Genomic DNA, 11,584 nt, shown 5'->3' on the forward strand with positions numbered 1-11,584 from the left:
ATTATTATTATATACGTGTTAGATCCTAAGACTCGAAAATAACCTGAAGTAACTAGTTAGGGTTATTAATTGACGTTACTGATTGAATACAGAATATAACAAATAAAATATGATCAACTAGGGATTAAAATACCCATCAGAACATTAGGCTTTTAAAATTTGCTCCATCTCTAACAGGTAAAACATTTAAATACTTCTAATCAGTATAATATGTTTTTTGAGTTCATGAGTTAGTTTCATGAGTTTTACATTAAACATTGAACTGTAGCTCCTTTAACCCTCAAACTTGTCAACATTAGGCTATTTTATACATTTTGCAGAGTATGAAACAGAATTCCAATAGATAAAAGCAAATAAAGTAAAAATAGACAGCTGTCATAGAACAGCATGTCATTTAGTAAAAAACAAAAAAGATACAGACACACAAAGTATATATGCAACTCATTTAGCAGATATCACAGTCAATCTTTTTTGTCAAAAAGTCACTTCAATATAATGTTTGAATTGACTGGTAATATTTTATTATTAAATGAAAGAGAAAAAAAACAGTGATTGGAAATACTTACTTAGCTAACATCTTTAGTAAAATCTAATTGATCATTTATACAAACACAGTTTACACACATAGTGGCGTTTTGTCAGTTAAATACATATCCAATTTAAAATATACCTCTTAGTTTAATGCCATACAATCCCACAGCAACACTAACATGTTACAGACATTAGTTTTAGCTAGGTGTATCCAATAAAGTGGCAGGTGAGCATATATGCTCATGATATGATATAATGTATCAGGAAAAAAAAAATAATAATTTTAGTTGGATTTAGGATTAGTTTGACATTTTAGTAAATTTGTTTATTGCTTTCTTGCTGAGAGTTACACAGTCTGAGAGTATATGTCACAAGTGAAGCTGGTGCCAGGTGTTGTTACTTAGCATAAAAATGGAAACAGAGGGAAACAGCAGGCGGTAACTATTCAAATTAAAGAAACAAGAATAATGCAAGGTAACCGTGTCCTAATCCCAGTTCAATTTGTAATGCAAGGAGACTCACATTAATAGCAAAATAAAAAAGAAGCAAAAATATTTTCATGAAAGTGTCTAAAGAGATGATAGTTTCCTAAAAATAAGTGTTATATTATGTTCAGCTGTAGGACTGAAGATTTAATTGCACACTACTCATTTAGTCTAACTTGTCTTTAACTCAAAGTCATCCCTCTGCCTGACCAGGCTGTGAAAGACTTTCTCAGGGTACAGAAAAAAGTTTCTGTTCTGCTCCAGATCCTGAGCATTTATAATACGAGTCACCAAAGCTTGTTGTATGGCTGGAGACTGACAGGGATGATGCTGCACACTGTGACTCACATTCCTCCACGGCTCAATGACTAACAGACCCGGCATGCCAGATTCCTCCTCTGTGCTATTTTCATTTGAATTGTTGAGTGTCTTTCTGTTTAACATACCTACAACAGCTTCATTGGCTCCTTTCAATACATTAAGTCCAAAGTCTTCATTGGATCCGTTCATTTTGCAGTTTCTGCTAATCTCAGTAGTTGAACTGGGACTAGCAGTCTCATTAAACCTAGGAGTTGACATGGTTGAACTAACTAAGCTAACATTAAAAACATGAATACTTGAGCAGGCCATATTGGTTAATCTAGTTGTGTTAGTTTGTCTTGGTTTACTGGCTGTCCTGGTTTGGGTTTTTTTCAGACCCTTAGCTTCAGTCTCTTTAATGTTTTTGCGTAGATAGGCTGTGAAGCCTTGAACAAGCCGATTTAATCCAGTTTTATAAGAAATTCGCAATGACTCAACTGATCCTGTTGGCACAGAGTGCAGTCGGACCTGTTAGAACCAAAAAAAAAAAAAACACAGTGATTATGTTCATATTTGATAATTCAGTTCCTCATAACTGGTGCATGTGGATGCACAAGCATTTGTGGCTTTCATCTGTGAGGTTACTGTTAATGATCTGACCACCATAGTGACCACAAAATAATATTAACATATAACTGATGTAGTTTCAGGATACCTGATGGATGTAAGTCAAATTTTCTCTTTTGGGTAGTGATTTTTGCAGATAACATGTAATGCACAAAGCACATATCTGTTCTACAGCAGAAATAAAAACATGCATTTAATTTTATTGACTTTTGGCTGTGCTGACCTGGTGAATTCTTATGTGTAGATGAAATGCAGCTCCTGTGAACCACTGCTGCATGGCCACTGAACTCATTCTCTTCTTAGTGGTCATCCTCTCATAATGGTCAAGCAGCTCGAGTTTCAGCCACCTGTCAAAGAGCTCTGTAGTCTCAGCCATCATCTCCAGATTGTTGGCAATGCTAGGGATCAGGTGGAGGTATCTGTGGATGATCCATCCAATTCTGGAAGAGCTGCTGACACCAAAAATCTTCTTAGCCTGGGATCTCTGATTTGTTGAGTCCCCCTCTGCTGATCCTTGTGCTCGGACCTATGGAGAGAACAAAAATTTTTCAGTGCAATATTGCCTTAAAAAACAAATGCAGGGACATAAACAGAATACAATTTTCCCCCCAAAAGCTTTGAGAAAAGTATTACATCTCATTTTACATATACCAATCATATAACATTTCAGAGATAGCTTAGAGAGCCCTGACTGTGTTGAGAAATGCCCTGTTTGAATAAAGGTATTCTGCTACTTGTGTGTTGTTCTGAACCTTTTGTTGCATGTCAAAGAAAATGCTCTCAATTTCTCTGACAAATTTTATTTACCCCAAACTCTAAATGATTCTAATTCATAACAGCATAAAAACTGAGCAAACAAAATAAAACAAACAGACCTTTGCTCCCTCCTATCAGAATCTTATCTTGTCTAGCTTCTAGAAAGGGACCATAATAAGGTCAACTAGGGATTAAAATCCTTTCCTGAATTTCTCTTCAGGGGTGAATAAAATTTGTCTTATCTTATCTTTTAACAGGAGTCTACAATCCCTATGAAGCTATAATGTTCATTGGACAAAAAATAATCTATTAGATAAATAAACAAAGTACTGGACAACTAATTTCTGACCTCATAATGCTGAGTAAAAGTCACAAAGATCACACTTCATGAATTTCTGTTATAGATTTTATGACAATCTATCTAAATGTTATCAAGATTTTTTTTAAAAACAAATATGTCACAGCACTGAAGAAGAGTCATGAGTAGTCATTATCAGCTTATTTTGATTTCAGAAAGCTACACTACAGAAGACAGTATTCAATAAAGACATACAAACATTGAGATTCATTTAAAAAAAAAAAGTTCTACCGACTTGTTGGGCAACCTGGTCAAAAAGCATGGACAGAGCTAGAGCAACAACCCCCACTCCTCCATACACGATCCTGCTGCTGCCTCCCAGTTCTCCGGCCAGGCTCAGGCTGAATTTACTCTGCTGCTCCCTACTCATGCCTCGCTGTAAAAAGGCATATTGATGCTGCAGAGCTGCAGAGGAGTCCAGTGACAGAAAGGTGGTGAGGACCGGATCCAAGGAAATATCCGGGATGATGCTAGCATCTCGAGCCACAGAGAACAGCTCCTGCACAGTGGTTGGAGAAGGAAGACACAACTTGTGACCCATCAGGATCATGGCTATATGTGTCTCTCTAACCAGTGTGTTGGTGTGTGTGTACAATATGTGTGTTTGAAACAGGTCTGCTTGTTAACTGTGTTTCTGACCCTCTGGATGTTTATTTTGCCCCAGCGAGAATGACGTTAACAGCATATCAACTTTATTTTCCTGGTAGGGCAAAGTCGGTCGTCCAAAATCACAGTTGTTCTGCAGTTTTCAGTAAGAGGTTCTCTAGTTCATACTGATAAAGCACCTTTATAAACCAAACTGTAATTAATGACTATGCTATTGAATCAATTACTAATGCTTTATAAATTAGTTCTAAACAATAAATCACAACAACACTTTACTTTTTAGCCAATTCTTTCATTCATTAGGGACAGGCTGCAGGGGACATGGACCAATATTGATTTATATAAACATATTCATCCATACATATTCAATGCCAAGGATTGAAAGTGCAAGATTTATTTGAAGTGTGATTCAACAAAATAAAACACTGCCCCACAGTAAATAAATAAATAAATAAATAAATAAATCACTATTTCAGAATTGTGGCCATGCTCTGGTAGGAAGAGAGAGCAAATTGCTATTTGGTCTGTTAGAACAAATATCAATGCCTATAATAATAATCTGGTTCAGAGTCAGTGTGGCACATAAATGAAACTGAAATCACAGCACTTTCTGTAATCAGATGGGCATTTTGACTTAGACACAGCCACTGAACATTAACCATAATGTCAATAAGCAAGGAGCCAGCTCACTGTGAGGGAGAGACTTACTGCTTAAAATCCACTTATAGAACATCAACACTACTTATACACTAGATTTTATATTATATATTATTTCACTTTATTCTTATAGCCTCTGTACTGTATATAATAAACAAGGGGGGCGTGGTACAGTATATAATCCAAAATACAACAGGATCAGGAAAGATCAGCTCTTAGTTAATTTGCATTAAAAAGTCATACACATTTAAATAAGGACATACAGTAACATTATTGTCTGAATACTGTACACTGTTTATCATTCAGAGGTGGTTACTAAAAGTATTTATATGTAACGTAACTGTCCAGTCCTGCTCAGATATATTGTTTCTGTTTCAATTCACTGCTTGTTTGTTTCTGGTATCGTTTCTTCAAAAAAATAAACAAAAGTAAAGAAAGAGCGAGACCTCTCCGTACTCGTTCGGTGATTTCCGCCGGCCACCTGACCCTCGCCTCGTAGTGCCGTGCTAGGTGACGACATTCAACAATCCTTGACAAATAGTCGCTGATGCGGAAGTGAGGAGACTTGAAATTACCCCAAACTCACAGGATCAAAACATCCATCGCCTTTGAAACGGCCTGATCTTAAAACAGTTATTGTTTCGCTGTCAGATCACACATGGCAGAAACACATCTAATCTAAATGTAAATGTGCGCTCAGCAGATTGTTGTCAAGCAGCCGTCAGCGTCTTGACCTTGGTCGTGGCCATCACTCAGGGCAGGGACGACGACGACGACGACGACGAGGAGGAGGAGGAGGAGGAGGTCTGTTCCTGTTTCGGCTTGGAGAAAACAGAACAGGTGAGTAACAAGCAGCCAGGGATTAGACGGTGAGCTAACTTTCTTCTCTGCTCCGTAAGCGACTGCCAGTTATAGCTGACCAGCAGACCGCCTTAATAAAGAAGGACTCATGGTTTCAGATCTTTTATCGCTAGGCAGCAGGGCTCATCATGAGCATTAAAACGACGTGAGTCATGTACCATGGCCTTCACTCTTACTAGATCTTAACTACATTGAACACCTATGGGAGTTTTTTTTTTTTTGCGTGACAGCGCTCTCTACCAGCCACCACCATCAAAACACTAAACATCTGCTGTAACACCAGTGTTTATAGCTCCAGCACAGTCAGACAAGGTTGGATTACCCACCAGGCAAAATGGGCTGACTGGTCAAGGACTCTTGGTGCCGAAAAAGTCCAAGGTTTACTACATATATAATTTGAGTGTGCAATAATATTCATTTTCCTTCAGCCATTTACTCCCTTTACCTGTCTGCAGGACATCCTGGCTGCAATAATGGTGTCTTTTTTAACATATAGCAGAGGTTAGCCATCCCAGGTACTTCACAGCCACTGCCCTGCTTGTTTTCCAGCTATCCCTGCCCTGCCCACTGCTGATTACCTGGATCAGGTTTGTTCAGTCACTCAGAAACTGGAAGGGCAGGGATAGTTGGTAAACAAGCAGAGCAGTGGCTCTTTTCAAACGGGAAAGGTAATTGTAGCCCCTACGATGTTACACACAGAAAACGTATAAACAAAGATTCAAATATTTAAATTGGAATAGAATAAAGCAACAAATATGGCTATGAAATAGAACTACCCAATATAATTTCCAACAGACTTATTAGCGTTCACCTAAAATTATATATTTATCTGTATTTATTTTATTATGTATCTGACTAACATGACATGGAAGGGCTGTTTTTGTCCACACTGAGTCGACATTACTCAAAGTGCATATAATTCATATGTCATATAATGTCATAACTGCACTGTGCAGACAGCACAGTAGAGATCAGTCTGTACAGTGTTACATATAAATCCGCCAATAAATCAGATGATGAATTTTTCATTCCAGGTAGTCCAGCATCATGAGTCAGCGGACGGAGAGACGAGGGATACATGTAGACCAATCAGACCTGCTGTGCAAAAAGGGATGCGGTTACTATGGCAACGCAGCATGGCAGGGTTTGTGCTCCAAGTGCTGGAGGGAAGAGTACCAGCGGGCTCACAAGAAACAGATCCAGGACGACTGGGCTTTGGCTGAAAAGTAAGACTGTTACTCGCCTATAAATTCAGTATCTGGTTTTTGAAAAAATGCCTTGCAGGACTTCTCAGTTGAGTTTGCAAAGAGGGAAAGTAATTGAAACATTTAGCAAATTAACTAGCTTTCTTTTTTTTCTTTATATAATTTTCTTATAAAATAAATCAGCTGAACCAATTCATGAAAATGAAACATTTATAATGTAATGTCAGAGAGTGCAGAAAATTGCTTCTTATGTTTTTTCTCAGTTTCTTCTCAGCTGAATTGGCACAACCCTGAAACTGAAAATTTTGATTGATGTGCTGTTCGTTTTGTAATTTTTTTTCTTGATCCCAGGTTGCAGCGAGAGGAGGAGGCAGCATATGCCAGTAGTCACGGAGTCCAGACCCAGTCCCACTCCCAGTCCACTCCTTCGCACCCAGGGCACACATCTCTAGGGCCCTTTTCTAAGTTTGAGGAGAAGAAGACCAATGAGAAAACACGAAAAGTGACCACTGTTAAGAAGTTTTTCAGCCCTTCATCACGCACTCCTCCCAAGAAAGGTGACACAACATTAACACAACAAAAATGAACACAACATGCAGTTCTGTAGACTTACCAGTTTTTTACACTTTCCAAATGTTTTGATGCCTAACACATCAATTTATGCTTTGCCTATTTAAGCTAGACTGAAATATGACAGTCGGGTTTTGGGGTTAAGGTTGGTATTTATATGCTGTAACACATCTGACTTAAAGATATGTAACCTGATTGTTTCCTGCTTTTGGCAAAGAATTTTACTCTACATTGACTGCGGGGCATAAGGAATTTGGCATTTTGGAATTTTGGAATTTTGGAAATCTGCACTGGAAGTAGATTTATGTAATCTGCCTGAATTGGCTCTCAGGCTTCCTTCCATGTAGACACACACTGCTGACAAGATAGTAGCCATTTTTTTCTAAAAGTGGTTATTTCCCATCAGAAACCCAAGAGGGCAAGACAACCAGCCCGTCTATTACCCGCCATGCCAGCTTTGATACAGACCAGGTATCCAGGGACTTTGTGGACTTCTTGAAAATCCTCCAGAAACCCGGCCGGGAAATCCATAAGCAGTGTCGAGCCTTCATTCTGAACATGTCGAGCAAGAAGGTCTGTTGTTCTCTGAAATCAAGAAATGAATTGAAATGTAGTTACACAATAAAAATATTTGTAATGACAGAGAAACTGTTACATGTTTTCATGATCTGAGCATCATTTCTTCAAAACATCTTAAGGTTAAGATGATTATAAAATTGATCTTCAGGAAGACTCTTGAGCTAAAGGCTAAAGAGGTGTTTCCCCTCAAGCACTGTCACTGAAGAAGTTCTTAGAAATGACTGCAGATTAATAAGTCCCTAATACCCACTCATAGGAGCCTAAGAAGCATCTGAAGAAGCTCCAGAACCTGCAGGAGTAAACAAATTATTAACATTGTTATTGTTTCTTTAAGTTTATAAGTGACATTTAATGTGAAACATGTAATGTATTTAGATTATAAAACAATATAAAATAAAATTGCAACACAAGCACAAATTAATTCAATAGTTAAATAAGCAAAGTCACTGTAAGTGTATTCAGCATCCGCACCACAGACATTCAAACCTAAGAAGCTCTTAACAGCATGTGCATATATGTGTTGTTTTTGGGAAATGCATGTAAAAGTTTAAGAGCATTCACAGAAATAAACGCTCTTAGAAATGCTGTGAACATCTAAGACAGATGATTGTCATCAGCGCTGTATGATCATCAGCTTTTGTTTTGTCTTCACAGGATCTCAGCGCAGAAGAATTCTCGGAGTGTGTTCAGGATTTCTACCAGAGCATGGCTGACCGCTTAATGAGTCACTTTAGAGGTTGGTTTGGAGAAATATCTTTCCTGAGATCTGCCACATTCAGTTGTTATGTCAGGAAAACAATAAGTTCTCATTACAAACTAAACTTGAAACATTCAGTCTAACAGAGGAAAAGCTCAATTCCTCTTATGATTTAAAGCCTCAGGTCACATGTCCTCCTGACTACACTCATCATCACAAAGTGAGGTGAAGTCAGACATCACAGAGGGAGCCAGACTAACCTTGTTTGCTTGTTTGTACAAACTCTCAACTGTGATGCTCTGTACTCAAGGTGTGGAACAAGTATAAAGCAACCAATAGATGGCAGCAAAAGCAGAATTTTCCTGTTCATATTTGGGACTACGACTTTAACCAATGTGGTCTGACAAATCGTTGTTCACCAGGCTCTACAGATTCTGTCGAGCAAGTTATGGACCAAGTGGAGAAGTACATCATGACTCGTCTGTATAAGAGCGTATTCTGTCCAGAAACCACTGATGACGAGAAGAAGGACTTAGCCACACAGAGTAGGATAAGGTGGGCCTCCCTGGATTCAAATAAGGATGTGATGTTTTCAAAGTACAGAGTTTAGCAGAAGCATTAGAAAGCATCACTGCACATTGGTTCGCTTTAATCTTCAGCAGTCTGTGAAAACTTTTCTTTATGCTGTCAGTTTGTCTGTGCAGTTGATTACACAATAGCCATTTTTAGTAGCGTTCTCCATGTTTTTCTTACATGTGAATGCACAGTGGCAGCTGCTGACTGCATGTGTTTGTCACCTTTGGGGAGAACTGACTGTAACAAATGTGTACATCATGTCCAAAAAAAAAAAAGTATATATATACATACACATATGTATACAGTTTTAGGTTAACTCCAATGAACACAGTGTTGATTCTTTGTGTTGCAGGGCCCTGCACTGGGTTACCATCCAGATGCTGTGTGTGTCTATGGATGAAGAAATCCCAGAAGTCTCTGAGAATGTGGTCAAGGCAATAACAGGTCAGTGTGCCTGAACTACCAGTGTGGCTGAAATTAAATAGAAATTAAAAAATAACAAAATAGACTTTTTGAAAAGGAATGACTAAGCCCCAAATATTCTACCTTCATGTGTAACTAAACCCACAGGCACATTATCAACACTAAATTGTTTCTGGGTGGTGCAAGTAGCAAAGCCTAGATGCTGTATAGTGCATTTTTTTAAATGACCTCAGTCAGTCTGGATTATAAATAAATAGGTTTCACTTATACTTGCGTCAATGTTCTGTATAATATGTGTTTTATTCCTCCACATCCACACACCACTATTAGAGAGTAGAGAGACGTTTCAGTGAGAGATGGTAAAAATCTCAAACAACCTGCTTCATCTAGTGAATTGTTTACATTTTTGTGATCAATCTGTCTGCATCAAATCCCAGATATCATTGAGATGGACTCGAAGAGGGTTCCTCGGGACAAACTTGTGTGCATCACACGCTGCAGTAAACACATCTTCAGTGCCATTAGGATCACCAAGAAAGAGCCCGCCTCTGCTGACGACTTTCTCCCTGCACTCATTTACATTGTGCTCAAGGCTAATCCTCCACGACTTCAGTCCAACATCCAGTACATCACCCGCTTTTGTAATCCCAGCAGGCTGATGACCGGAGAGGATGGATACTACTTCACCAACCTGGTCTCTTTTTCTTTCTTCTCCTATTTTAAACACTTATCAGAGCCAGTTTGAGCTGGGGTACAATTTCACACCAATACTATACGTCCAAACATTTTGTTTTGTGCTGAAATTTAAAAAGGTTTGGACAGAGTCAGACTAGCTGTTTCCTGTCCCATTTACAGTCTTCGTGCTAAGCAAACCAACTGCTTTAGCCTTATTTTAACAGAGACATGAAATGAGGTCTTAAATAACTCCACTGAAGAGCAAATTAGTCCAAAAATGTTGTACTACCTCTTTAATTTGAGCTGGTCTGTCTCTATCTCTATTTTATTTGTAGTGCTGTGCTGCGGCCTTCATTGAGAAGTTGGATGCTCAGTCTCTCAACCTTTCCCCTGAGGAATTTGAGCGCTACATGTCAGGCCAAGCTTCACCACGACTCAGCTCAGAGGGCGAGTGGTCCCACACTGGTTCAGCACTTGGCACGACTGCAACCAACCCTGTCCTGGCTCAGGTCAATCACAATCTGGAGCTGCTGTCAGGCCTCTGCAACCGGCAGGAGAGGCTGATGGAGGCTGCTCGGAGCCTACAGGCAGACCTTCTCTCCTGGCCTGAGACCGTAGAGCGGGAGGTGCAGGTCATCATGGAGAAATACCCACTGGAGATTCTTTCTTGCACAGTTTCTGCCATTGATGCAAACAACATGGACAACGACAACCTGCCACCACCCCTCACACCCCAGGTGTTTGCTGGATAGAGTCTACAAAGGGAGGAAAAATATTTCAAATACAGTAAAGGGACTCCTGCCTAATTAGCCTATTGCCTGTGTTTTAGGTTCAATGGTACATAACATCGCACATGCACAAAACTCCAGAAACGTTTGAAGCCTTATCCTGCTTCTTCTACACCTTAAAGGCCCAGGCTGTTTACGACGTCACTTCCTATTTACTATATATTGCTCTACATTTCCTCTCCACCATTTCATTTGAGTGTCTGAGTACCCTCAAAAATTCAGTAATAGAACGAAAAAGTAATTTCTGCTAAAAATGCCATGCTCTATTAGTGATGATGCTAAATAATCAATGTTACTAAGTGTCCAAAATCACAACTTACTGCTCACTGTTGAGTGTACATAGAATACAAAACCACTGGTTTTGGCAAGTCTAAGTTTCAACTTTATTTAAAGAGCCCCTTTGGTTTTTATTTGTATTATATTTTTTTAAAAACATAAAATTTTTTTAACACTGTACTTTGTTTTTAGGTTTTACTGTTTTTGAGAGGCCTTCTGGATCTTCACCTTTGTTAATTGGAATCTGATAACCATGTCATATAAAACTATGAGTAATGCATTTCAAAATATTGACTTAGTTGTCATTTTCTGCTGCATGGTATAATGGTATATATAATGGTACTAATATAAAAACAGACCGACTGTTGAAACACTGCTGGCGTACTACTGGTTTTATTGCGTGTTGATCATTAAATTGAATAGCGACATTATTAATTCTACTAAAGGGAATGGGAAAAACTACAAAAAACTGAAATTACTGTAAGTGATAATATTTACTCACCTGCAAAGAGAACTGAAGCTTTTTTTATGTTGGGTTTAATAAATCCAGGCTAGCATCACATAAGCTAGATAAATTTATCCTGTTAATTCTTATAATTAACTTGTGTTTTTAA

General features: G+C 38.6%; 2 protein-coding genes across 2 annotated transcripts; one reads left to right on the forward strand and one right to left on the reverse strand.

Annotated features, from left to right (window-relative positions):
• Positions 1-559: 559 nt before the first annotated feature.
• Positions 560-3,442, reverse strand: LOC113143208 (uncharacterized). Its single transcript, XM_026328708.1, has 3 exons — positions 3,293-3,442; positions 2,167-2,469; positions 560-1,844 (listed from the first exon to the last, which is right to left on the reverse strand). Exons 1-3 carry the CDS (start codon positions 3,425-3,427, stop codon positions 1,188-1,190), a joined length of 1,095 nt encoding a protein of 364 aa, XP_026184493.1. The 5' UTR covers positions 3,428-3,442; the 3' UTR covers positions 560-1,187.
• A 1,399-nt stretch (positions 3,443-4,841) lies between these two features.
• Positions 4,842-11,148, forward strand: rabgef1 (RAB guanine nucleotide exchange factor (GEF) 1). Its single transcript, XM_026329148.2, has 9 exons — positions 4,842-5,160; positions 6,216-6,407; positions 6,738-6,943; positions 7,363-7,529; positions 8,190-8,271; positions 8,655-8,787; positions 9,161-9,252; positions 9,669-9,925; positions 10,242-11,148. Exons 2-9 carry the CDS (start codon positions 6,229-6,231, stop codon positions 10,656-10,658), a joined length of 1,533 nt encoding a protein of 510 aa, XP_026184933.1. The 5' UTR covers positions 4,842-5,160; positions 6,216-6,228; the 3' UTR covers positions 10,659-11,148.
• Positions 11,149-11,584: the final 436 nt, after the last annotated feature.

Source organism: Mastacembelus armatus, chromosome 14 (assembly GCF_900324485.2).
Source record: "Mastacembelus armatus chromosome 14, fMasArm1.2, whole genome shotgun sequence".
Classification (NCBI taxonomy): Eukaryota; Metazoa; Chordata; class Actinopteri; order Synbranchiformes; family Mastacembelidae; genus Mastacembelus; species Mastacembelus armatus.